The 27,102-nt window shown below is 52.8% G+C and overlaps 1 protein-coding gene across 1 annotated transcript in view; it reads right to left on the bottom strand.

The window, feature by feature from the left end:
* Positions 1–19,004, bottom strand: part of EPB41 (erythrocyte membrane protein band 4.1) — a 37,499-nt gene extending 18,495 nt beyond the window's left edge. Inside the window, exons 1-16 of the mRNA XM_026043304.1 lie at positions 18,567–19,004; positions 16,355–16,585; positions 14,498–14,602; positions 12,204–12,246; positions 10,514–10,589; positions 10,033–10,251; positions 8,097–8,184; positions 7,749–7,901; positions 7,214–7,311; positions 6,721–6,893; positions 5,609–5,725; positions 4,404–4,580; positions 3,640–3,726; positions 2,047–2,219; positions 888–944; positions 712–756 (exon numbers count right to left, since the gene is read on the bottom strand). Of these exons, the coding sequence (XP_025899089.1) occupies positions 712–756; positions 888–944; positions 2,047–2,219; positions 3,640–3,726; positions 4,404–4,580; positions 5,609–5,725; positions 6,721–6,893; positions 7,214–7,311; positions 7,749–7,901; positions 8,097–8,184; positions 10,033–10,251; positions 10,514–10,589; positions 12,204–12,246; positions 14,498–14,602; positions 16,355–16,585; positions 18,567–19,004 (2,280 nt within the window). The remainder of the gene's footprint in view (positions 1–711; positions 757–887; positions 945–2,046; positions 2,220–3,639; positions 3,727–4,403; positions 4,581–5,608; positions 5,726–6,720; positions 6,894–7,213; positions 7,312–7,748; positions 7,902–8,096; positions 8,185–10,032; positions 10,252–10,513; positions 10,590–12,203; positions 12,247–14,497; positions 14,603–16,354; positions 16,586–18,566) is intronic.
* Positions 19,005–27,102: the final 8,098 nt, after the last annotated feature.

Here is a 27,102-nt window from a genome sequence, read left to right as displayed (position 1 = left end):
GCCACAAGAGCACCGGCACTGAGTCACCACTGGATGTGGAAGGTCATGGAAAACGGGCAGATGCAGCGAGGCCTTTAAAGAGACAGTTCCCCAGCATTTCATCGGCTTTTTGCCCATTTATTTATTTATTTATTTATTTATTTATTTGCTTCCCCTGCAGCATCCTCTGCTCTTGGCAAGGAGGAACGGCACCCCAGAAGCCTGGCACAAAGTAACAGCTCTGTGTCCCTGCGAGCCAGCGCGCGCGCTCCCCGCAGCACCTGCAACTTCATCAACGCCTCCAGGTTTTAAAAAAAGCATTATTTGGGAAAAAAGCATTGTTTTAAAAAAACATTATTTTCCATAAAAAAGCATTATTTGGGGATTTTTTCTTTTGCTTTTTTTTTTTTTTTTTTTTTTTTGTTTTTTCTGGATTGCACAATATATCTCTTTCTTTGGATTTCAGCTCTATTTATTACAGAGCAGCAAAGATGAATTTTGTGCATCCAACCAAGCCCATTTCTCCACATTATCCAACATGAAGACTCTTAGAGCTGGGAATGGGACAAAAAGCTGTTCACTTTGAAGCCAAATTATTGGCACCTGCAGATTCAAAAGAATAAATAAGCGYCCAGCCCAAAGCACAGGGAGAAAGTGGAGCACTGTCTTTTTAAAAGGGWTATGTAGGAATGATATGGCAAAATTGTTTGGTGAAAGGGTAAAGTGTCTAACCTTCCTCATTCTTATCAGTTCTTCCTCTTTCTCTGCAGGCTGCTGCTGTTTGGCAGTGATAAAAAAAAAAAAAAGATACAAGAAAAATGTTGGTTCATTTAATTATGTTGAACCTCACTGTATTACCTTAAAAAAAAAATAGGCATGAGCAGCCTCACTGAATTATCAGCACAAACCTGGGGCTGATCACCATCCGCAGTGGGTACGGTGACCTCAGTGTGCGTTTTCCCCACCTACATTCGGGAAATAAAGCGGTAAAAACATTTCTTGTTAGTAGACTGGCTTTCAAGACACAAGGTAGTTTCAAAACGCAGCTGCACCGAGTTGCTTTTGAACTGCTGGGCGAGCATGCGGCGGACACCCCAGCCCCAGCGTGCAGCCTCGTGCACCCCGTTAACTCCAGCGCGGCTCTCGCGGACAGCCCGTTAGTCCCACGGCGCTTTGGAAACGATCCCTTCAGCCTGGAGACCTGTCAGGGGGGCAAAGGGGGCCTCTCCGGGGCTCGCGACAGCGTTTTTGGCTGGCTTTTTCTCATTCCGTTTGCAGCTGGATCCCGCAATGGAATCACCACCCAAGGCAACGTGGTCAAATTACCCCCAAGCTTGTCCAGACCCCAGAAATGTTATGGTTTCACATCGTCACTGAGATGAGACCTAACTATAAAATTAAGCTTAATGCTCCATGAGTAAAGAGCCCAGACCACTGAAGCATTTCGTATCTCAGGAACACCAAATTTGTCAAATAATGCAATGGTAAAAGCATCATTTGGTGTTAGATAATGTGACACAGCTACATCTGAGGAACACGGTGAATTTGGACAGTTTGAATTGACAACCAATCTTTCCCCAGAACTATACTTGGGGAAAAAAAAAATATTTACCTTTGAAATATTTGGGGAAAAAAGTGCATGAACTGGAGAGCTCCCTGGAGAGCCGCATCGCTCCAGGAACACCGGGAAGAGCTAGACCTTCACAAACTGTTTTTGAAGGTGTGCACCCTGTCGTGACCTTCAAAGCCCGGTAAAAATGTGTGGAATACGAAGGGTGCTGTAGTAGGAACTATAATTTTGCCTGTTTTTGTTGGCTTAACTACGTGTACATCAACGGGCATCAATGGGAGAGCCACCCATGCAATTCCCACTGGGTTTTCAGTGAGTTTTAAGCTGGTCGATGGGAACGATGGCAACGCTGCCTTCGCCTGCACCTCCTCCTCCTTCCTCGCTTGCTGCGCTCAGGGATGGGATTTCCCTTGGACGGGGGAGAAAAACCCGGCTGCGAACCCCGGGAGGAGCCGCTGGCGGCGCGGCCCTCCCCAGGCCGCTCCGCTCGGCCGTACCTTGGCCGCCTCCGGCTTGGCCTTCTCCGTGGGGACGTCGTGGCGCTTGGTCTCGGTCCTGGCGGCCTCCTCGCGGGGCGCGGCGGCGGGCGGCGCGGTGGCGCCGTGGCTCTGCGCGATGGCGGGGGCCGACGTGGGCCGCGGGCTGCGCTCGGGCGTCACCGCCGCCACGGCTGCGCGGGGGAGAACGCGGCCGTCAGCGCGCTCAAAGCACCCGGCCTTCCACGGGACCGCGAAGGGAGCGGGAGGAGGAGGAAAGAAGTGAGGGGAACGAAACCAAGATGTTGAGCGAAGCGGTTTGAGCTTAGTACGGAAAGCAGAGGTCGGTTTTACCTTGATGGATTGAGGAAATAAAATAGAACAAAAGCCCAAAGATGGTTCACACAAAGCAAGCCTGCGCCCTGCAGAGCGGCCGCGCCAGGGGGGCTCGGCGCTCCTGGAGGCCGTCGATCCCGGGACACAAGCCCATCGCAACAGGAGCGCTGGCGCACGGAGGCCGAGGGCTGTGCCAGGCTCACGCRGAGGCCCTCGGCCGGAAAGGAACGGCTTGTGGAAGAGCAACGCCAGTTCCTCCATCACCCCCTCAACCTTCGCACTGGTTCCCCTCCAAAAATCAACCCCGGTTTCTCCAGAAAACCCCGCAGCAGCTTCTAGGTGGGTTTCTAAGCAGACTCGGAGCATCTCTCTGAGATGGGTCTCTCCTGCCACAGTAGCAGCCACCGCAACGAGGGGTCACCCATCACCTCCCAGTCAGGACATGTGCAGAAACCAACACTGTGCTCCAAAAGCATCAGCTCTCAAGAGAAGGATGATGGGCCTGAACACCTCCAAAAGCACTTGCATTCAAGCCTTGTGTCCCAACTATGGTCCATGGTGTCCTCCTATAGACACCAGACGCCATTTCACTCTCCAGAATTCTCTATTTTTGTGGCCATTCCACTAAAACTAGTGATTTGAAATAATTTATTTGGCATGATTTCAAGTTCACCTAGTCCTAGTTTAKGAAGAACGACTCACAGTGTGTTACTTATCCTAGTTATTAGCATTACTGGCCAACTAGKGTCCCTCCAGCTAGGGACACCAGAAGATCTGACATTAAAAACAAAACAAAAAAATCATTATTTTAATCAAAATGTCAGACTTTCCGCTTTGCCTTTCTCTCAAAGCTACCTGAATCTCATTCGTGTGTATAAAACTGGTGCAGAATAAACTATCTCCATGGTCAAGAACATACAGGATTGAGGGGTGAAAAAACCAGAGCATGATTTAGGGGGGGCAGGGAGAGGGGGGACTGAAATTGTAACTTCCAACACAAATTTCTATACACTGGCACTGGCTGAAAATCCACGGATCCCAAGTCATCACCCCCATCCCCATGACACCTGCCATTCCCCAACACAACAGGTCATCCCTGCAAGCCAGGCGTTTCGCTCTCCTCTCAGGAAGGAAAATGGTCCCACGTCTTGAGGTCATTTATGCCACAGAAGCGGTGACGGCCACCGGAGAGGCCGCACACGGGGGCTGCAGGACGGCAGCACCAAGGGGGACAAGGACACGTCAACCACACAGGTGTGAAAAGCCATTCTGTGGTACCTGGCTCCTTCTGGACTGCTTCTACTCCTCTCATCACCATCAACTTGTCTTCTGCTGCCTCCTTGTCTTCYGGGGCACTTATCTCAACTTTGCCAAGAGCATGTTTGGCTAAAAAGATCACGAATACATTAAAACACCACCTCAAAAAGCAAACGGGAAAGGAAAGGCTGCCATGAGCAAGTCCCAGAATCGGCAAGGCCACCTCTCCTTGCAGATTTCTGCATCTTTTGCAGAGCTTGTGAGCAGCAAGACACACAGGAGAAATCATGGAAGATGCAAATCTTCCCCTCCACCACTCGGCAAWGAATTAGGTGCTGTCCAGAGCAGCGTGACTTTAGTTCTTTCTTCTTGACGAGCTACTTTTAGCTATTTTGAAATACGACATTGGATTTAAACACGAGAGCAAAATCTGCTCCAATGTGTGGAAGCACCATCACTAYCCAGGCCCAGAAAATTGCATCTCCTGGGACCAAAAGTGCCCAGGGGAGGCAAGGAGCTGGGCCTAGGGAAGCCCAACCAGGGCGGCGTGCTCAGGGGCTGATGCATCCYTGCAAGAAGCTGCCTTTTCGGCACCGTTCCTGCAGCACGTGGGAATGGACCTTGCAGAGAGGGCCAGGAGTGTTAGAAGGGCACCGCACACCACTGCCGTTAAGGTCCCCGCCGAGCCGAGGSTCGGGGTGTAGCAGCGTCAACCCCACCGCAAACACCCGCTGCCCTAGAGCACGTCAACCCGGGCTGGGGGTCACAGCAACAGGCGGAAGGACCACAGGCGGCTGCGGCAGCCACACCAACGTCAGGCGCCGCTGCGGTTGTACCTGACAGGTTCTGTATGGGTTCCAGCACGGCTGGCTCGGCAACAGGAGCCGTAAGCACCTCTGCCTTCTCCTCCTCTTCCTCCTCTGCAATGGGTTTCATTTCAAAGCTTTCTAGAGTGCGCTTGGCTAGAAAAAGGTTTGCACGCRTTAACGGAGCGGCTTGGAGCCGCATGGGCACGCGACAGCGAGCGGAGACTCCTCTCTGGGACAACATCCCAGAGCTGCACAGGGGTTTTTTACACTAGAGTGACCAAGCTTCGTATGTAAAAATTTACAGCATGCATCAAACTATCCCAGTGGCTCTGATGCTCCTTCTCCAGCTTCCGTCTTTACGGGTTTTCACTCTCAGGGCTGCAACGCGCTCGGAAGAACTCAGGGCGGGACAGAGCTTGGGGGATTTGCCACGCTCCGTGAAAGCGTGAGGTGGATCTCGGAGCAGCAAGACAGCAGTGGGAGAAGAACTCTGCATAACTAGCAGGATGGAAGAAGGAAAGCGGAGCGGCACGCGGTGCTTTTGCAAACGAATCCCCTCTCCAGCTCTGGTGCTCCGCGGGCGTTGGACACTTAAGCGAGGGAGAAAACAAGTATTTGACAATTCAGCTGCTGTGGTTTGCTGACTGGTATTCAAAACCCACACGCCTCGATAAAGAGGACTTTATTATTTATTAAGTAGCACCTGTCCAAAGAGAATTCCAGGCTCCCCATAGCACATTGGGAAGCATTTCTTAAATTACAATAAAACCCACAAAAGGCTTCAAGAAATGTAAGCAGTTCCTGAGATGCAGCCCTACAGAAACTTTAAAAGAGGTGTCAATATGACAGGAAAAAGAAATTAAGCTTTCAAACCCAGCATTTTAGAGAATACCCAAATTGGACACAGAGACAGATCTGAAGTGCCAGCACAACCCAACTGTCCCCCACGTGCCCAGCAGAACGACAGTCTAGCGAGGGGCAATGCAGAAATTTGGTCTCTGTCTCTCCCGGCCCATGTGTCCTCCGAGCACGAAACTCTCCTCGCAAAGAAATGAAAAGAAGGAAGCTGCCAGATTCGGTGAAACCTCTCAGAGGTGTCGAGAACAAGCATGTGAAGGCTCTCAGGGGGGAAAGGACAGGCAATGCGCTGCAGAGATTGGTAGCCACCACCACAGCTATACCTGGCTTCTCTCGGGACTCATCCACGGGTTTTGATTCGGGAACCTCAACCACCACCACCTCCTCCTGCTTCTCTTCCTTTACGGCTCTGAACTCAACCTTTTGAGTCGCACGTTTCGCTGGGGAAATTGTGCACATGTTAACAACTGCCCCCCCGAGCCGACGCAAAAAGGCTGCAGGTTTCAGCGGGGACGGACCCGCTCGGTCCCCACGCTGCTCTGGGCAAGCTCAGGGACAGGATTAGAGCAGGGCTCGGCCTTCCGCCCCAGCAAGGCCCCTCGCCTGGCGAGCTGGGTCCTAAGGGTGTGCACGGCCATGGGGGGACGCGCGGCGCGGGCCCGTGCGCCCAGCCCGGGCAGCCTCACGCTGCAGCGACGCGGCTGCTTTGCTTTGCTCTGGGCGTCGTGGGTGCGGGACGCAGGTCCAGCCCGGCCGCGCTCCCTGCGGCGCTCGTGCAACTTGCAGGGCTTGCAGCGTGACATGCAGGGGCTCAGCGTGATGCTGTTCGTGCTCTGTCRGGTGCCCGCGGGCAAAGGATCCTAATTTTAGGATCCTAATTTAGGAGCAGCCCTAGATGCAGACCACCGGGAGCAAAGAAATCTGGCCCATCCAACTGTTGCATCGCAAACTTTGACATAATCATCCCTTAAACAACCTGATTTAAACAAGAAAAGTATCAAGTATTGGTGGCAAAAAACCTTCCCCTCAGGGAAAACAATACTATTCTTCTAAAATGATTTAAAAAAAAAACAAAAACAAAACCCAGAATGAGTTAATTCTGGATTTGCTGGAAGAAATTGTATTGAGAAGCAATGAGGAAATACCTTCAGAAACAGAACTTTGCTACTGGCCTGCAACACCCACTTACGGCCACAAATCTTCTTTGCCAGGGAGTTACTGGCAGTGTTGCTACTAACATCTTGTATCCCCGTCTTGAATTCAGTACGAAACTATGTTCTTTTTTTCTTTAAGCCAAGCAAATACTGACTTGTAATAACGGAGCATTTCAATGCCTTGAGGGTGATCATAACTGAGAATTCGCTAAGAGCTTTCGGCTGCGACCAAAGCCCGCGCGCCCGGCGGCGGCGGGCAGGGCCGAGGCGCCGGCACTGACCTCCGTCGAGGCTCCGGGACGCTCTCTTGCTCGCCGTGCGCTCGAACTGCGGCGCGGGCCGGTCGATGAGCGCGCTCGCCTGCCGCGTCTGCGCCTGCGTCCGCCCGCTGTAGCGGAACTTGGAGCCCAGCGCCAGGAAGCGGCTCTTGGGGATGGCCTCCGTGGACGTCAGCCTGGGAGCAGCCGCAGCGGCACGGGAAGACGTCGAGAGGATGCAGAGGAGAAGCCAAAATACCAGTTAAAGACGTCTCTRCGTGCAGCGATGAGGAGCAAGACAACATGCACTAACCACAAGCTAACGTTGCTTACTGCAAATGGGATAGCAAACCTCCCACTGCAAGCTGCAGTATGAATACTTAATTTCTCTTCAAGCATTTCACTCCAGTTTTGTTAGACCTTGAGGAGCACTCGAGGAGCATCCGTGCTCAGCAAATCTAAAGCATTCGTTACTCAGCACTCATCAAGGGAAAGCCCAGAGTTAAAAAAAGCCCACCTGAAAAACGTGTGATGTTCCACACACACTTTCCACAGCTTCTTTGCCGCTCGGTAACTCGGTAGCTTGAACCCAATTGTACTTTCATATTGTTCTTGCTGCAGAAAAAAACATGTCATTTAGGCAGAGCAAGAAGTGAGTGTGGCAGAAGAGCTTGTCCCCTGCCCACCAAGCTTCTGCATGGGCACAAGATGCTGGTCTAGTCCAGGAAAAGCCCGATTTTTCCAGAAAAAGGGGGTAATCTTTTTCTCACTTCTGCTATGAACTTAACTTTAAACTCTACTTTCTGGCCGGATCGGGGGAATACCTCGCTGTGCCAGGAGATGGTGCTAGATGACACTTGTTTAAATCGTCACCATCTATTCTTAACTTCAATAAAGCTTTATGGTAAGGACTGTATTTACTACCAAGGGAAGATCAGAAATATAAAACAGTGTAAAATGCCCATTCAGAAGAAAGCTTGCTGCTTAAGTTGGTGATCAGTGGAAAGCAATTAAAGAGAACAAGACATGGGGACAAGTGGGTCGGAACCTACCTCCCCTGGACGAATCTTAATAAAGAAGCTGCTGCGTTTGTAGGAAATCTTCAGCACTTTGGGCCAGGGGAAGCGGTTGATTCTCAGCTTATCTTTGTAAACAAGAAGGCCACTAGAACAGACTCCCAGAGTGATATCCACTCCTTCCAAGTCCTAAAAGAGCAAAGGGAGATTTAAGCAGGGACCAGCCTCAGGGTACACGTTCCCGSTCGATGTTTGAACTCCTCCTGCCTTTCCCTGAGGCTTTGCTGAATTTACCTACCCAACTCCCAAACCTCAAGCAGTTCTTAGCACCTTATGCTARAAGTTACGCAGTGCAGAAGCCAGGGACACACCGCTGCCGCTCACCTTGGCTTGGTGAAGGTCAACTCCATACATAGACAGCTTTTTGGCATTCTCCAGAAATTCCAGGTCTGCTTGGGCTGGAGTCATGGATCTGAGGAAAGAGAACAGAGGCTTGAGATTCTCTGGGACTGTTACTTTACAGGACGCGTTAGTTTTCCCAAAACCGTTTACTTGCTAGATCCCCTTTTGCTTTGAGCACCAACATATCTGTGCCCAGATTAATTACTCCATTTCTTTGCATGCACACAGCTGTGCTATGAGATATCCTCATAAAATGGATACACCTTTTTTTCTTTCCTGCAGAGCTGTAAGATAGCAGACAAGAAAGCAAGTTATCTGGTGAGTGCTGCAGAGGGTCCAAAACTCAATTCTACAGAAAAAAAAAGACTACTTTAGCTCCAGGAAAGGGCGGCAGGTACCGTCCCCCTCAGTGCACTCGCTGCCACGAGACCTTTCCAGGCTCTGCTTTTGTTCTCCGGACAAAGCCCAAGGGCAGCTGGAATCACTTAGCAGAGGCTCCTACTGGGACAGTCGAGATGAATGGGGTATTTTCTGGGAACAGATGGTGCCGGGTCTGCGGGAGCGGCGACGCAGCCCAACTTTGGTTAACGGCGACGTGCCCGTGACGGAGGCTGTTATCAACGTTATTGAAGTGCCCTTACTATTAGCTTCAGTTCTTTAGATGCATCCAACAGCTCTGCTGGGAGAAGCTCCGATCCCATATATTTTGTTTTATTACCAGGCTGGCGTCTTCCTGATTACTCATGTACGTTTTGATTGCACATCTAAGAGAGGTTATTCAGCTGGGTGCTACGGGGCAGACAACCCTATGCAGGAGGTTAAGAGCAGTCCCCGTGTCCGGCCGTGCCCTGCACGGGGCAGATGCAGCAGCAGCGGCAGCGGCGCATGAATAATTCAGCAGCGCAGTCCCCCAGCTAGCGGCCTTTGACTTCAAGCCATGAAACTTGTCAGCGGCCTCCTACTTCTTCTCCCTCCTTTCCTCCCCTCTCCATGCAAATGGAGAGGCATCAATTTGCGGTATCGATCTGCGGCGCTGGGAGAGGTGTTAATGGCAGCTTTGGTAGCAGCCGGGGGCGCACGTGCCCCCTTCCCTCTGCACTTAGGAGATGAGCTCCGAGGCGGCTGCGAGGAGGTCTCCGCTTCRCTCTGCTCTGGTTAGCAGGGTAGCCCAGGCAGAGGCTTTTCACAGGGCAAGCAGCTGACAGCTCGAGACCTCCCCATGCATCGCAGAGTGGTTTTAAAGGATTTTGCCCTATAAGCCCAAGCACATCCCAGTTTCAAGGTGGCCGGCACGGGCTCTCCGCGACACCCCTGGGGCTGGCACGCAGCTCTGCCCRGCTTGGGCAACCAAAGCACTCGAGAGCTCCACACAAACAGCAAGGAACACGCGGGAAAGGCCTGTGTTACGGTGACCCTCCAGTCTGGTGCTCCAGGGGGTCACAGGAGTCAACCCTAAGAGCACACGACACGTCCGCCCATTGCCACGTTTGGGAACGGGGAGGGCAGGTTGGTTCTTCCCGGKGCATTACCTGGAATATTTCCACACTGTAAAGCGTTACTTATTAACCGGGGCTGCAGGAAAGCCCAAGCATGCTGCAGGCTACAGCACATACACAGAGCCTCCAGGCATTCATTAAAATACTACTGCGATATTTCACATTGGCTTTCTGAAAACAGCTTCTTACGCTAGCAGGGAAAAAGACTGCCAGAAGACTGCCAGGTTTTAGGACTCTGCTATAGCTAACAAATATTAGAGTTTTTTCAAATAGCTGATTTCCTTTCAAAGTTGAAAATTCATGTCTTCAGCATGCTCCTGATGCCAGTAAAAATAAYGGTGCAGCAAAAAATCAAAAGCACAAAAGAGAGATGGGGAAAACACTAAAAAAACAGTGTTTTCAAATTGCTTCTTTCACTTTACCTGTAYGTTTTATGAAGCTCCACCACCTTCTCTTCAAGCTCTTTAGTCTGGTTCGGGGCCAGTTTAAATTCTGTGATATAATCTGCGCTGTGCAGTTCTGGATCGTAGTCTCCCAGCTCCGACTGGACCGTGTAAGATCCCAGCAGAGCCAAAGTGGCAAAGGAACAGGGCAGCCGCCCCGTTAGGATGTCTTGTCTGAGCTGCAGACACAAGTAGTATCTGCAGGAAGAGAAGAGAAAAACACAGTTTATTAGAAAGCAGGTGACCTTACGGAACGTGTTCCCAAGGGTCAAGCAAAAACTGTTCTTTACACCGCTGCTGCAAGCAACATGAATACACAAATACATGAGGAAAACCATAGGAGAATTCAAAAAAATTCTATTTCAATGAAATGTTCTGTTTGGCCACTGGTTCTGGTGGTTTCCTGAAAGCACTGGCTGCTTTGCTTACTGTCCCTTAGCAAGATTAATAGGTAGTTCACCTGGTTATGTCCTCTGTCAGCTGCGCAGGATCCGGTGGATAAAACTTGACATTGAAGGTGAAATCCCAGGGGCCTCCTGTAAGGACAAAGAAAAGTTTGGGCAAAATCCACAGAAGCACAAGAGCTTCCTTCTAGTCAGTCTTTATAAAACGCTGCAAATACTCAAAATCTTCAGCAGAATCTTCAAAACTCAGCTGACAGGTTGTAATACTGATTTCAATAGTGCAAGCTCTACTTAAGCAGAGGGTGCAAGATGCGAGTTCTTTCCTTTCATAGGAATTAAGATGTAACCACAAAAAGACACAGCAGGACACACGGACACACTTGCAAGACATCACCACTTGTGGAAAACACAGAATTTATTTGCTAGCAGGCTGCATTACTCCGTATTTTATCACCTTTGGAAAAAAAAAAAAGATTCATGCTGAGAGGTGAGATGGGTGGATAGGTTAAAGAAACAGCAATTTATGACTCAAGACCCAATTTTCAAATTTCTTGTACAGAACAGATGTGTTAATTCACTCAATTGCCCCATTCAACAGGGCTGGATCGGTAGATTAGACCCCACACAGYCGGTCCCAGGGAAAACCGAGACTTAAATTGAGACGTGGACGCACCTCTGCCGTACCAGAGAGCGCCCTGAAAGCCAAGCCTTGCACAGAAGCCCGGATTTGAGAGCGTGCCTGCAAATCGCCCGCCGGTTTGGCGTCAGACAAGATGTTCCTGCGTTTGCAAAGAGATTTATCCAAATCTCCGGGGGGGAGGAAGGGGAAGGAGCTCGCGTGCATTAAATTCTTACGCAACGCCGTGGCTGGGATCAAACACGAGCTGGGCTGGTTTTGCTCCGCACTGCTCAAAACAAGTTATTCTAAGAAAATAGTTTAGGCAGCAGTGGTTGCAGTGCAAGGAGCACGCGGAGCCCGGCTGCCTTTCCACCAGCAAAGGCTCTTCTAGTAAAATCAAATAATTTGCCATTCTAACTGTCTCACCGTCCCAAAACCCCCCTGCTCCTGGGCAAAGTGCTAATTTGTAACTTAATGATAAGCTGCCTTCTGCACCCCTCTGCCAGCAGCGTACCTAAAATGCCATTTTTCTGTTGAAGCAGCCAGACCTTAGGCTTTTCCCTTGTGGAAAATAAGAGGCTCTACAATATTCACTGCCCTTGTCATCATACAGACGATTTCCCTACTCGTCCTGATACTATCTGAGTATATTACATATTTATCATTCTCATCCTGCTTGGATTCCTGAATAGGAAAACAGTCCACAAAGCCTTGCTTCAGTGTGTAACCTCAGGGGTTCCCAATCTCCGTGTAGATGGAAGCGGTTCCCTGACATCTATTTTTCCCTGCTGCCACAGGCGGCAAATATCTTATTCCCGTGTCTATATAGCAAAAGGGAGAGCAGAGATCTCCATAGCGGGAACGTGCAGCAAATTACATCTTCCTGCAAGGAAATGCTGCCAGTGTGCCCAAATGCAGAGCATCACTACATCTTAGGGAAAAAAAAAAATAAAGAAAGGCTGCACAGACTGCTTGAACTTGTGCTGATCCCTGCCAGACACCCGCGCTTGAACTCGCCGTGATCCTCGGGTCCCGCTTTGCACGCCAGGACAGTCTGTATTTAGGAAAGGGGGCGGGAAGGGGAGGGAACCACGCAGACACCAGCAGGATGAATGTGCTCCACTTACCATGAACCTGCTTTTTTATTTCTTTGGCAGGATCCAGCCACGTCTGGAAGAGGATAAGAACATTCACAGTTTAACAGACGTTTCAGAAACACCAAAGCAAATGGCAATTTGCTAAAAATACCGCGGGAAGGCTACGCTCGACACTACCGCGGCCATGGAAACACCGTATTGGGTGTTTTGCAAATTTTTACTCCAGTCTGCAAATCTCAGTGGGGGCATTTCCACTCCTTTACCTACAGAGTATTGTAGGAAGGAAGTACAGGAATATGTCTTTATTTAGGTTTTTTTCCCTCGGGGTGATCCTATCAATTCAGCATTTCATCCAACCAAGTATTCCACGAAACCACATGGACACTATTTAAGGAGTAGAAAAGAAAAACAAAGGAAAGACGTGATGCTGGCTCCTAACATGAAAGCAATAGCTTCCAAGCAAAGYGACCTGTGCACAGAATGTTGGGCACGATCAGATCCCATCCGCACTATTCTTAGCAGCAAGGAGCGGCGGTGTCTCCGCAGCAGCTGCCGCCCACCCCGCGCGCGGGCACTAAGCGGCACCAAGCGTTTCTCACGGGCGCGGGAAGCAGCCAAAGCGCGTGTTTGTGTCTGTTCTAGGCACCCGCCCTCACCCTTACACCGCTCAGGAGCAAGCCCAGCAGGACTTGCTGCTCAGAGAGGTGATTCTAGTGACCTAAAGGGGCAGCTCTGGCACCCCAGGGGCAGCCACACGTTCGTGGCTCCCATCCTGCTGCCTAATCCAGCGGGCGGTGATGGATGCAGGGATGCCCAGTGCTTTTATCCATCGCCGCGGCACCAAGCGAGAGGAAGCAATCCACTCTTGGATGCATTCTCAGGAAGGCTGGATCCCTGCAACAGGGGAAAGCCATGGGGACGAGCTTCTCCCGTCGCGGGTGAAGCGCAGGCGCTCGTCCCGCTCTTCCCCATTCCAATAGTTTCTCCCAGTGAATCAGTAACGGGGGGTCGGCTCATTTCTGAAGCTCGGAGAGAGATGGCAACTGAGATTTAGAGGTTCAGTGAAACGTAACTAGAAGGATTAAAGGAAAAAGAAGAAGCGGGGGGAGATTCCCCCATCACAACAAAACAGAGACTTCCAACAGGGGCAGTTTGCTCTGGAATTAAACCCTTGCGCAGCCTGTGGCTCCACCTGCCACAACCAGCCCCCGTTTATTTAGCTGGGCATTAACAGTCCCTCCTTGCCATTATTAAGCCTTTTAATGCTGAATACTTCTTTTAGCTTTAGCGACCTCGTTCATAAGCGATTGCTGTACATGAAACGTGGGCACGGGCAGGACAGGGACCAAGGCAGCTGCTCGGGAGGACATTGAGGCCAGTGCTTTATTGCAGTTCCGYGTTCTTGGGGCCTGCTGCATTACACAGAGCTGCAGTAATTACCTACTGGGCACTGGTTAAAGCATAACCAAGAGTTTAAAAGATAAGATACGCTTGGGTATACCCAAAGACCTCAGAGCAAAACTACACCGGTAAGAGTTTCGGTATGAAAAGCTGCACGTGTSCTTTCGCAGGGTAAAACCTTAAACCAAGCCCCAGATCTCCGCACTTCCACAGCAGGATATTCTGAGTTTTGCTCCACACCCATGCCAAGAATAACCTCGTCCAAGGCATGAGCTGTAGTTGTTATTAAGAATGGCAACATTTGCCTAGGGTGGACTGGAGGGGCAAGCTACCAGGGGAAAACAAATCCAGCCTGAATWCAAAGTCTAGGATTTGTTGCACAGATTAGGTACAAGGGGAGCCCGGGGCCAGAGAGGGAAGAGAAAGTAACACCAAGGCTCTTTGGAGACCACAATGGGCATTTGTCTATGCCTTAAATGAGTATTTGGGATGTGTGTAACGATTCCTCCATCACTGACCCCCAAAGCACGGCGTTTTGCTGACTGCTCAGCCTCRTGCCTTGGGTGAGCAGTGACTACAGCACTGCGAAGGTTTTTGCAACGTGCCTGCACTCAAGTCYTCCTCTCTTAGGTAGTGGTAGCTGGTTTATCCTTTAAGTCTCAGTACAAAACAAAAAATGTTCTTTTTCTCAAGTGAGAAAATYTTAATCTTATTTAATCTTTGCAATTTAATGGCATCACTTTGCAGTAAACACCTATAATCCATTTCTTCCAGGTGAAGATCCAAGTTCATGCAGCTCAATTGATTAAAGCCACCCGCCCATAGTGATTTATTCACCATTTCCCTACCTCTATGATAACCTAATCAATTCCTTCTTGGGGAAGGGAGCATCAAAATTAAAGCTGCAACAAGACGCTCCTTACCCTGATGGTCGGCGTGTCCCATATGGCCAAGCCAAAGTAGTCTTCTTCCAGGAGGTTGAGGTGGTCACAGACCTTCTTAAGTAGATCCTGCCCTTTGGCGTGTTTCTGCARGGACAAAAGAAATCCCATGGGACGGGCTGCTTTCTGCCTGTCCTCACCGCTTGAGCTTGGGAGGGGAAAGGAGAAAGGGAATGAACCAAAACTGCCTGGCTTCCATGGGAGAAGCAGCTGCTCGGAACAAAGCAGCAGCTTTTCCRTAACCTTCTCCTCAATTTGATGAAATCCGGCGGCTCCGGTTTTGCCTCCTGCTTAGCGCGCCGCTTCTTGCCTCCAGCAACACTCTTTGAGCGTTTCTGCCTCCTGCTTTCCTTCCCCCCGCCACCAAATCCCACAGAAGCGAACGGAATGAGTTGGCCACGGGAACAAACATCCTTTTAGTCCAAAGCATGAAGGAAAGGGTCCCCGAGGCATAAAACTATGGCAACCAAAGGCAGCTCCCACCATTGGAGACGTGGGGAAGCAGCGAGTGTGGTTCCACTGACGCAAAAACAGGCATCCCTAATGCGCTGCTCATGCTGCGTCTCTCCTTTTAGTGGGATCTGCTGGCAAATGATCCAAGATCCCATGGCTTTACTCCAGTCTTTCAGCAGTGAGCTTTGAACACATATATTGCAAGGCTAAACTCAGCTTACTGCATGCATCGCCTGCAAGGACCTTAAAAGACACGYGGGAAAGCAAGATCTTCTCTGGTGCTCAGCTAGCAGAAGGTCTGAGCAGGTTTGCTCTTCTCGAACAGAGGCGCTCGTCCAAGAGGCCACCAGCTCGCCAGGACCACCCTCCTGAAAGCCTAGTGTCACCTAAGGATACTATGGCAGCACATGCAGACGAGCAGCTGGCAAATGCATCCGCACAAGCCCCGCAGCCCAAGCTCACGGGCCCGGCAGCCGGAGCTGCTGCCCCACCACTTGTGGGGACAGCGTTTTCCCTGGGGGGCTGCGAGGGAAATGCGGAGCGCCCGGCCGGGCGGCGGGCGAGGATTGCGGGCTGATCCCGGGCGGAAAAGCTCCGCTGATCCCGGGCACAACGACAGCGAGGCTGTTACACAAACTGACCTACTTGCCCAGGATCACCCAAGGTGACTCCTCTAAGGAGCCCAGCGCAGCGCCTGCTTAGCTGCTGGGATGGGGGGAAAAAAATGAGCCAACGAAGCACGCAGACGCAGCAGGTTATTAATGTTCTGGGCAGGTACTTGCACCCCAAACAGGGATTTCTGCTGCCTCTGTATTGTCCTGACAGCAAGACTCCGAGCAAAGCAGGAGGAAAGGTCTCCCATCAAGCACTCTGCAGTGTGGTTAAGCCAACATGATGATTTTAAGTTGTTTAYCACAAATATATTCAACAGCAAGCTAGAAGCAGCCTCTTTTTTAAAAACATCCAAGTCCTGTTAGCCAGGAACGTGAAAWGTCAAGGTACTCTGGGTGAAGCAAAAAGCACAAATCAACCTGGCAGCAGGTTTTAATCAAAAGAAAGACATTTAGACAACCTCAGACGGACATAAAAAACCCCTTCTAACCTGGGGTCASAACGACAGACACGCGACATCACATTTTTTAAGAGCTCCCCCCCGCCTTGCACAGCAAGGCACTGTGGAAATCACAGAGCAATCCCAAAGAAAGGTCCCTGGCACCTAGAGGTTTTACAACACACTAAGTTATTACGGCTTACAGTGAGATTTTCTGCAACAAACGTGGTCGTGTCGGGCACTGGGAGCAAAGCAGAGGTTGTCATGCACAGTTTTTTCAGGGAAGGAGAAGCAGTAAGGAAAAGAGGAGAAAAAAAAACCCYGAATGTACTTACATCCATAGAACACTCAAAGATGGTGTCATCCAGCAGGACAACTTTGCAGTACATGTTTCTGTGTCTTTTTACAGCCCTCTGGGTAGCTTTCAAATCCTTGTCTGCTTTTGGCTCTGGGGTCTCCTTCTTGGGCTCGGGTTTGGCGCGTTCCTCCTTCCCTTCCCCTTCKTCCTTGCCTTCGAGGTCTTTGCTGTCCGGGTCGTGCTCGTCCCTCCTGTCCTCCTGAGCGGGCTGAAACCCCCAGCACAGCCACATTGGCATTTGCACGTGTCAAACAAAGCAGCATCACGTGAAACAAGCATCACCCACCACGCCAGGGATCCTGCCCCACGTACCACTTGTCTGCTCTGAATACGCAACCTAGGACTGGCAGCAGCACCTGGGCAAAATCTGACTGACCTCAATTTGGAGGGTTAACAGTCCTTCAAGTCACTCGGCTGCTTATTTAATAAAGGATGCAAGAAAACAGGGTTGATTAGAGAAATTAGGGCTGATTAGATATGCAAATCTGCACCGCCTTAATGACCGTGCATAGTGAGTCTTCCCTCGTAGGCGAGAGCCCAGCAAATCAGCCACAATCCCCCCAGTTGCTCCCGTGCTCCTGGAAGGCTCACTTTGATCCAACACTCTGCAATTCCATATGGTGACACGGGAATGAAAAGGGAATTTGGTGCTGAGGTCTCACAGCCGTTTGAGCTGCCCTAGCAGCTCCCATGCTCACCGCACACCCTCTCCCTCGTGCCCACTGATGCATTTTAGAAGCCACTWGAATTCACCAAAGCAGCAGAGAGAGATGCAATTTGGGGACAGGAGGAGGAGGAAAAGGGGAGCAAACCCCTTTATTTTCAGCCTGACGTGGGCTTAATTCCCCCCGTGGCATCTCATGAAATCACACTCGGGCGCAACTGCACGGAGGCAGCGCCGGCCCCGGCGCTTCCAAACTAAAGAATGTCCACGAGCTGCTGACCGATGTTCCAGCAGCGCCGGGATCATCGGAGCGGGAGAGGCGGGCAGAGCTCGCAATGCCGCCGGTCAGCACTCAGCAAACAGGCAGCGCCACAAACGCTTTCGCAGCAGAAATATCTGCCGAGCGCCACAGTTCAAAAAGCCCCCGGCGTCGGTCGAAAAGAAGAACTAAAAACAACAAGTGCTTCGCCCCAAATGAACGGGCTGCAGGAGGGTGGCGGGGCTTCGCCCTGTGCACGCGCTCAGAGTGGGGAAATCAAAGCTAAAGAGGGGAAAAAGGGCATTCACCCCCCTTGAAGACACAACTTCTGGGCTAAAATTATGTGAGAATTTCCCATACTTCCGCCTTCTGCTATTCCCAACCCACACAGGTACAGCAGGTACGCAGAAATCACCCCATGTTTTTCAAAGGCTCACAAGCCCGGGAAAAAGAAAAGCAAGTTTCCTACTGCCCTCCTTATAACTTCATGATTTTTACGGAGTACAATTTATAAGCAGTGCCTGAAGTTGTCGATTTTCTCCAAAAGGCAGATAAAACGTAGAGCCTGCAGTTCCCTGACACGCAGCACTTCTCGGGACACCCTTCAAAACAAGAAGGGAATTACTGGGAAATAATTCCAGATTTTACCACTGCCTCGCCAGGACTTCAGCAAGTCCTTTCGGAGAAGCGGCACGAGCCTCTCGCAAACTACGAGCTCCGGAGCTTCAAGACTGGAAGTCAGAAAGCTCCTAGGAGCTGGGCTCGGCCTACAAACTGTAGAGAAATCCAGTGTGTAAGCAAAGAATATCTGCATTTGGCAAGAGCCCGGGCTGATCAGATGTCCAAGTCCTGAGCTGCTATACTGACACTCCCTGAAGTTCAAGAGATCCCCTTCCAAACTCACTCTCTTTAGGAATCCCTGCTCTCCATCACTTCCCTTACTCYGGGCACACTGAGGGTATCCGAATGAAACTACAGCAATCTCTCTGTTGTAGATTATGAATGCAAACCCCAATTCTCACATGAGCTCCTATGCCTCAGCAGAGCATCCTCAGGGGTCCTGGGCAATTTATGCTGCGCTTTGACGTATTATTAGGCTTGCAGGGGAAGGTATGGTCTGGGAGAGGAAAGCAGAAGTGAAAACTGCACTAAGCAGCACAGCTTTTGTAAAGCTATTTGGTCACAAGAGCTTTTTCAGCATCTCAGGAGTGTCTGCCTTCATGGTTCCGATTAAAGGAGACGTCTGCACGAGGGGACGGGCGTTACCTGTGTCTCCGCGCTGCTCAGCGAGTGGAGATCCAGCGACGGGTCGGTCTTGAGCTCAGGCTCGGGCGCTGCGATGGGGGCCTTCACCAGGATCTCCTCGTCGGGACTGGCTGCTACGGCCGGCTCCTTCTGCTCAGCCTGCCCCTCCTTCGGGCCATCGGCCTCCCTGTCCTCTTCGGACACCTGCGACTTGGGTCTCCGGAGAAAGGAGGAGAAGAGGCGGGAGAGGCCGCGGCCCTCGGACGCGCGACGCTCCTTCCTGCCCTGCTCGTCGTGCGCGGCCCGGTCGCCGTCRGGGGCCGCGGGCTCCGACGGGCTCTGCGCCTCGGGCGCCCGCGGGGCCTCCGGCGCCTGCGGCTCGGCCGCTGCCTCCTCCTCCTTCGCTCGCTGCCGCTCGCGGCTCTCRGCGTCCGCCGCCAAGCTCTTCTCTGTTGTCATGATGGCGCTGCAACGGAGGTGCAAAACACGTCAGAGAAGCCTCTTGCCACCACTTACGGGTGCATTAAGGTGTCTGAACCGAGCCCCGAGCTCTAGCGCAGCACCTTCCCCAGTCGCACCTCCCCGTCCTACCCACGCCAACCTGCAGAGGAATCACAGAATGTTCAAGGTTGGAAGGGACCTCTAGGGATCATCTAGTCCAACCTTCATGCCCCAGCAGGGACACCCAGAGCACAGGGCACAGGGTGGCATCCAGGCAGGTTTGGAGACCTCCAGAGAAGGAGACTCCACAGCCTCCCTGGGCAGCCTGTGCCAGGGCTCTGGCACCCTCACACCAAAGAAGTTCCTCCTCACCTGGAGATGGAACTGCCTGGGCTTCTGCTTACACCCATTGCCCCTTGTCCTGTCACTGGCCACCAATGAGAAGAGCTTGGCCCCCTCCTTCCTACATTCTCCCTCCATGAACTTACACATGTTGATCAGATCCCCTCTGAGCCTTCTCTTCTCCAAGCTGAACAGGCCCAGCTCACTCCTCATATGAGAGATGCTCCAGTCCCTTAATCATCTTTGTCACTCTCTGCTGGACTCTCTCTAGGAGCTCCACGTCCCTCTTATACTGGGGAGCCAGAATCAAGAGAAYCAAATCACTCATTTTGGTCCAGTTTTGTTTGCTTTGAAAGAAACCCCTTGATCCACCTCTGCTCATGGACCTTCCACCAGCCGCATGACACTGACGCCCATCTGCCAACCAGCCTGGCACCCGAATGTTCCTTCCAGAGTGGCTCTTAAAACCACAGGCGGATGGGCAGCTCTCCCCTTGGAGGAATCTATGTCCTGATGAGAGCAAAGGGTTAACAAAAATGGAAACAAGACTAGGCAAAGGGGAAGAGCAGGCAGCACRGAGCGCTTTGCATTGCAGTCCAACACGAAAAAAAGCATTCACACAAGAAAGCTTTCCACATGGTCCCCATTGTGGAGAGAGGGTTTCTTCAGGGTTCGTTCCATTAAGAGGATGCAACATGTGCTTCAACTCCAGCCTGGGTTGTTGACACAGAAAGATGGGAATCGCGTGAGCAGTGGATCTATTTCTGGTATCAAAGAGACCCCAAATAATCACGCTTTAGAGAGGATAGAACTAATCTTTGCGTGTTGCATCACATATATTTGCCATAATAAATTGTCGCTTTTTACACGGAGCAAATAGCACATAATCCAATAGGCCCTTCAATCCCCCAGCCTGAATCTCCACATCTCCCGCGCTCGGGATGCAGGCTTCACTTTAAGATGCCACCCTCCCATGGTTTATTGCATTCAGCCACTTTACTGTTAATCTGGCTCACACYAACTGCCAAAATAACTGGAGTGCTCCAAAGACAGGCGCCTTCCAAGCTTTCCAAAGCCCTCTTCCAGTGCCTTTAACGCAAAGGTTTCTCTTATTCCTAAGGCTCTGGAATAAAGCAACATAAGGGATCTTTTACTCATTGAATTTCTCCAGGAATGCAATTTTCCTTGGTTTTCCAGTGTGGTTTCTCGGCCAGCCAAGAGCCTTGGCCCCAGCTGGCCCCAGCACGCTGAAGGATGCTCTTCCAGACCCATCAGTGGGGCAGCAGCACCGAGAACACCGCCCCACCTGCATGGGGACACGGCCTCGGCGAGGCAGGGCTGCACGGCCACCCTGAAAGTCTCACAGGAGTTTGCTAAAATCCCAGGAAAATTAAAGGCAACTGCAAATTCAACCAAATTAAGCACCAGGCACAAGGGCACTTTGAGCAAGGGCTCCCAGAGCACCCAACAGGCACCCCAAAAGGCAGAGCTCCGGAATGCTCCGAGGAATCGCTGCCCGGCTCCAAGCTCCAAGCTGAGCTTACCCCTGGTTTAACAGGGACCAAGGAGCACGCGGGGGATTCGCCTGCCAAGCTCTGCCCGTCATTTCCTTTTATCCAAGGAATGTGGTACGGGATGGTCCCATCGGGAGGACGCGATAAGCAGGGCGCCGACGCTCTGCTTTGTAGTCACATCCCACTGGGCTTATTTGGAATAAACATGTTTGTGAGGACCAGGATCGAGACATAAACTCCGAGTGCATCTTGCTCTTAAAAATAAAGTCAAGGCTCTTCAAACAAAGCCCGAAGGAGGCCGAGCCGACGGGTCTCATCCACCCCGTAAACGCGACGGGCAGGTCCCAAACAGACGTTTCCTCTGCACGTCCTTTCTCCGCTGACATCCTCCCTTTGGAGCGACACGGCTGTTTCCCCCTGCCCTTTCAAAGCTCGCAAGCCAAGGCACTCGTAGGCAAGGTGAACAGAGGCCGCGTTACTTAATGAGCAGTTCATGGGGCCTTGGAGGCACGCGGAGGCTTCCCAAGCGAGCTGAGCTCGCACACAGCACCAGGGCTCCTGGCACCGGGGTCCTCTGCAAGTTCCTGGGAGGAAAAGCCCAAAGGAGGAGCACGGAGCTCCAAGAGACACGGCCACGCACGTGACGACAACGGCCACCGCCAGCCCAAAGCCACAAACTTCCCTTTCGCTGTATTTGCACAGGGTGGTCACAAAGGAACGTGTTACTGGTTCTCGGAAAATAAAAATGCTGCTTGTTCAGGTTGCCTTGTGACAAGTGGCTCAAAAAAAACCCTTATTTMGGTGCACGCCTATAGCTCTATCTTACCTGTCGGAGAGCTTCAGGCAAGTAAAGTAAGTTAGGCAAGTAGAGAAGAGCAGTATATGCTTATTCTCCCACCCAATATTACAATAAGTTTTTCTTGCCCCCCCAAAAGGTTAACAGCTCATTCCATAACCACCTTCCTTTCCGACAYTGCAGTTTTTGTCCTCTGTGAAGAGCCGTTTCTGGGAACACGACTGTTTCAGGGTGATGCTGTTGGGCAGATAACGGTGACCACGCGCCCTGGACCTCCCGTSCTGACCTCCCCACCCAGGAACACAGCAAACTAGCCAGAGGGGTCRGAAACGGTAAGAATGAGGTAAGAATCAGCTGAAAACAGACAAAACCTCCAATAGCTACAGAACCCACGTGTTTTTTACTGAATGCATTTTTTCCTCTTTTGGAACATGTGCGAGCAGTGCACAATTCACTGAGGAAATTGTTCTGAAATGGGGAAAATAAACAGAATAAAAAGTCTGGTTTTTAGAAGCCCTTGCAAGAAAGCCATGGCAGGAGATGGAGGAGAGAAGCTCCCTTGGCTGGAGGCATCCCCAGCAAACTCGCAGTGCCCCATGCACACCATTTTACTACAATTAAAAAAACAGAGAGATGAATTATTTAAAAAGTAAATAAAGAAATTCACACGCACTAAAACAAACATCTCCTTTGGTATCTCTAGAAATTCAACAAATGGGAAAATAGAGCAGAGCAGCAGAACCTCGCAAGAACTGCTAAAGGGCTGTGGGACGAACGGGGTAATTTGGGGACAATTTTATTTTTTAATTAGCTTTTCACAATTAATTTGTTTCATTAGAGGCATAGCCGGCACCGGCATTACTTTGCGATTACCAAGTGCCTCCCCGCGCGCCAGCTCCGCGCTGGCGCAGAGGGAGCGTGGCCGCTGTGCCTCCGACGGGCAGCGCGGGCCGTGGGGACGGGGGTGGCTCTGGCGGGGGACAACGAGAGAGCCCAGAGCCCAGATGGAGCCGGGTGACCGCCCGGGTTTAATTCTCACTAGAGCAGCCCTCGTAATCTACTGCGTGGCGGCCRCTCCCGGGGCCGCGCAGCTCTCCTATTTAAATGAGGGGAAAAAATAGCAGCTCACCATCTGCTGAGAGCAAAGCAGTTATGTCAAATTGAAGACGGGGCTTATAAAATGACCCGAGCTAAGCGGAGTCAGTGCAGCGCGGCCGGGAAGCGCTCGGCGTATCCTCAAAAAGCCTCGCGGAGGCTGCAGGCCTGGACGTCAGGAGGGAATTTCTGGGCTCGTGCTGGTCTGCAGAGCAGCGCGACGTGAAGGAGAGCGCGTGCCTGGCGCTCCAGCTTTGGAAGGGCTGCCCAGGTGGGATCTGTTAGGAAAACTCGCTTGAACTCGGCCCAGGTAGACCCAAAAGAGAGGGACCCGAGGAGGCATTTACGGCTCAGCAAGGCCCTGAGTGAAAATCGCCGGCGCTTCCACTAACCCCCATGCAGCACCGCAGCCCAGATGCAAATGCAGCCAATTAGAAAAATAAAATAGGTCGAGGGGCACAAGGGAGACAAATTCTCTCGGTCCCTGCTTCCCGCGGGATGCACCGGGTCCCCGCGCAGCCTCACGGTCCAKCACCTTGGGACCTTCTGCAGCGACAGTTAACCAGAAGAGGGAACAGACTGCGCTCAATGAACGCAAGGATTCCTGCCATGCATTATTCATAGCGGCTCTTTTTTTTTTATCCCTGCCTGCACACAGATGTGTTTACTCGCACTGTGCCTCATTTACACTCAAGGTTTAACATAACAGGGCTCGTTTCCCTTCCTTAAGAGGTTTTCAAGCAAAATACATGTTCTTTTTCACTCTGCCCATTGGTTGTTTCCAAAGCCAAGCTGCAATTAGGAGCCAAGAGGGCCCGGTGGCCTCCGGCCTCCACCATCGCCGGGCTGCCCTCAAAACCCGCGGGTATTTAGAGGCGTTGGGGCCAACGCCACCCTAAGCTGATTGCCAGATCTCTTTGCTTGGAAAAGGAGCCGCCGCTTATCCGCTTTTCCCACATGGGCACCCGCAGAAGAGATTAGAACGGAACAGGGCCTGCAAGGACCAGGCCTCGGCCCAGGCGGGGCCTGGCGAAGGGCCGTGCCAGGACTAGGCCCCAGGGCCCCGCTTGGAGCTACCAGCCCTCGGCGAGGCGTCGGCTTTGCTCCCTTTCCAGGCTCTGCCCCGGCTTATCCACAGCCATCCTCCAGCAAGAGGTGGTGACGAAGCAGCGCCCGCGGCGCCCACTGTCTTCATCACCATCCTCCACACGTGCTGTGCGTTGCGGGGTCCTGCCCGGGGAGCCGGCGGGGCACCATGTGCCAGCGCCCAAGTCACGATGCCRGGAGGAGGAGGACGGGATGTCCCCTTCTTCAGGGAAGAAGGGGCCAAGCTCTTCTCAGTGGTGGCCAGCGATAGGACAAGGGGAAATGGGCACCAGCTAAAACCCWGGCAGTTCCATCTCCAGGTGAGGAGGAACCTCTGCACTGTGAGGGTGCCCGAGCCCCGGCACAGGCTGCCCAGGGAGGCTGTGGAGGCTCCTTCTCTGGAGGTCTGGATGCCGCCCTGTGCCACACGCTCTGGGTGTGCCTGCTGGAGCGGGAAGGTTGGACTAGAKGATCTCTAGAGGTCCCTTCCAACCTTGAATATCCTGTATCCTGATGACACCGTTTTCAGCACCACAGGACCAGCGACYGCAGGCAGGCCACGGCCCCGCGGCCACCCGCGCCCATGAGGAGTCCCCACGGCTCCGCGTGGAAAGCGGCGACGCTCCTCAACGCTCCCAGGCAGGACGGAGCTCCCGGGAGCAGCCGTGACCCGTGCGGGAGCAACGGGAGGGTTCGGCACCATCCTCTCCCGGACACCGGCTTCCCCACGGGCCCCGATGCGGCTGCAGCCGGGATGCGGCACCAAAGACTTGTCCCCGCAGCCATTTTCCTGGCTCTGCTTGTTTGCTTCTTAGCCAGCAGTGAAATGAGGCAGCTTTCGCTTTTAATCCCTTTAATTAGGGGCGTGCAGCCGTTTCCATTCCTTAATTACAGCCATTGACACATGGGAGGCAACACATTTGCAAACACCCATTCCCCCCTCTCCTGCGCTGGGGACGGCTGGGAAGGGCTTTCCCGCCATCAATTCTGCTGGAACCAAAATCCTGCCGCTACCTCCTGCCCGCCCGGGCACCCTTGGAGCGGAGCTCCCGGGGTGCCCACGGTGCCTCCTGCCGGGAATCRCTGCGTCCAACTCCTGTCCCAGGCRCTATCAGGAATACGGCCCCTGAGCTCGCGTGTCTTGGCAGGGGGATAATTAGTAAGCCGCCTATTAAACAGTGTCTTGGAGGGAAGGGAGAGCACGGATTAAAGGGAAAGAAAAAGGCAAAGGGAGAAGAAGAGGGAATGGCCTCGGGGGGAGCTGCCGCGAGCATCCTCGCTGGCTCACGCTGCTGCTGCGGCCGCTCGCGTTAACCTGGAAGCAGGGAAGAGACAAGGGAGGCGCGAGCACCCGCGCGGAGGGAGGCTCAGAGGCGGCCCACGCGATGGGACGGGACGGGCGCTGCCGCTTTCCCTTGCTGCTCTGCCTCCCGAGCCACCCGGTCTGTGCTGCACACACCTCTCCCCCATCCCCGCAATTCCCACTCTGCGATCCAGGAGGCCGCAGCAGCACTCCGCACTGCACCAGTGTTCCCGGTGTCCTCCCGCTCCCGGTGTCCTCCCAATCCTGGTGCTGTGTGCTCAGCACGGACACAGGAGACGTGGCAGGTCCCTGGCTTCGCGATGTGGGTGTGGAGCTGGGAGCTGCACACGGAGCTGGGAGCCCCACGCGGAGCTGGGAGCCGCATGGAGCTGGGAGCCGCACACAGAGCTGGGAGCCCCACGCGGAGCTGGGAGCCGCGTGGAGCTGGGAGCCGCACACGGAGCTGGGAGGCCCGCGTGGAGCTTGGAGCCATGCGCGGAGCTGGGAGCTGTACGAGGAGCTGGGAGCTGCACATGGAGCTGGGAGCCCCGTGTGGAGCTGGGAGCTGTACGAGGAGCTGGGAGCCCCACATGGAGCTGGGAGCCACACACAGAGCTGGGAGCCACGCGGGAGCACAGCGACGAGGGCCACACTGCACAATCAAACAGCAAAGCAGCAGCGCTGGGTAAAACAAAAGGGTTTCCTGCAGCGCAGGAAGCCACAGGTTTAACCATCTGCTCATTAAAACAAATCACCGTGTGCATGAAAAACTGGCCCCGCTTTTTGCAGGCATTACGGCCCCCTGGACACAACTCCGTGTCTCACGTGTGCAGATTTTACACGTCAGAGCTGCCGGAGGCCTCCGAGGAGCAAGCACAGGGCATGCACCCAGCCACACACAGCAATGCGAGGCACCACTAACAACCGCAGGCTTTTGGGGAGAAGCTCCACTCCATTTTCCCCCCTTTTCTACATTTAAATCCCCTTCGTGCAATTGCCTCGTGCGCAGCCATGTGCAGCCCAGCTCTGTTTCATGCACCTGAGAGATGGGCAGGCTCCACAGGCTCAGCGTGCCTCTGTATTTCTCAATTTCCAATTAAAAAAAAAAAAAGAGACGCATCCACCTGATTAGTGTCAATATTTTAGAGTCAAAACCCGATGCTCTCGTCCAGCTCCTACAGGCCTGAAGACGGAAGGGCCAAATCGCTGCGGCAGGAGGGCTCTGCGCAGGCCCGGCCTAAGGGCAGCCGAGCGAGCCCCGCGCGGCGCCGCGGCTGCTGACGGCACAAGCGCCACAACAATATTGCCGAAATCCACATTCAGGCCGCACAAGGGGACGGATGCCACACAAATCCCCTTTTCTGCAAGCTCTGTCCGCACCATTGTTCGCGCTAAAACTGCAGGGAGAAGCCCCTTCAAACGAAGCCGGCCCAGGGGGAAAATAAGCGGCGCGGAGCAAAAAGCCACCGTGATCTCACCCGCTGCCGGGCGCACAGACGCTCCGGCCAAACCGCCTCTTGGCCCTGCTAATAAATCTGCTCTCAAAGCGCCTCCTCCTGCGTTGCCTCCTCGCCGGCCACGGCTTGGCGTTGGTTTTGCAAAGCAAACAAGCTGAAGCTAAATGGTCCCCAGCTCCCGTTAGCAGCTTGACAGGATAACCGGAATAACCATCCGATGCAGTGCAGCTCAGGGCTGCTCTGCCTCCCGAGACGCTTCCTCGCCTGCAGGAGCTGCTTCCAGGACGGAAAGCAAAAAGAAAAGGAGGGAAAAATCCCCGTTAGGAAGCACGCTGGGTTTTGCAAGCCTCGCTGGGGCCACAAGCACCTCTTTGCTCACTTAATGTGGAGCAAGAGAAGCAAACGTTGCCTCCGGCTCTCCTCAGCGCCGGTATTTGGAGGTGTAGGGTTAGGGCACAGATGTGCTGCGGGCTGGAGGAAGCGGCCCTGGCGCTTGCGCTGACGCACGGGCTTGTTTTGCAAC

Source organism: Nothoprocta perdicaria, unplaced genomic scaffold (genome assembly GCF_003342845.1).
Source record: "Nothoprocta perdicaria isolate Ctin4 unplaced genomic scaffold, notPer1 scaffold_33, whole genome shotgun sequence".
NCBI lineage: Eukaryota > Metazoa > Chordata > Aves > Tinamiformes > Tinamidae > Nothoprocta > Nothoprocta perdicaria.
The sequence above is the reverse complement of the archived record's forward strand: the minus strand, read 5'-3'. Positions and strand labels throughout refer to the sequence as shown.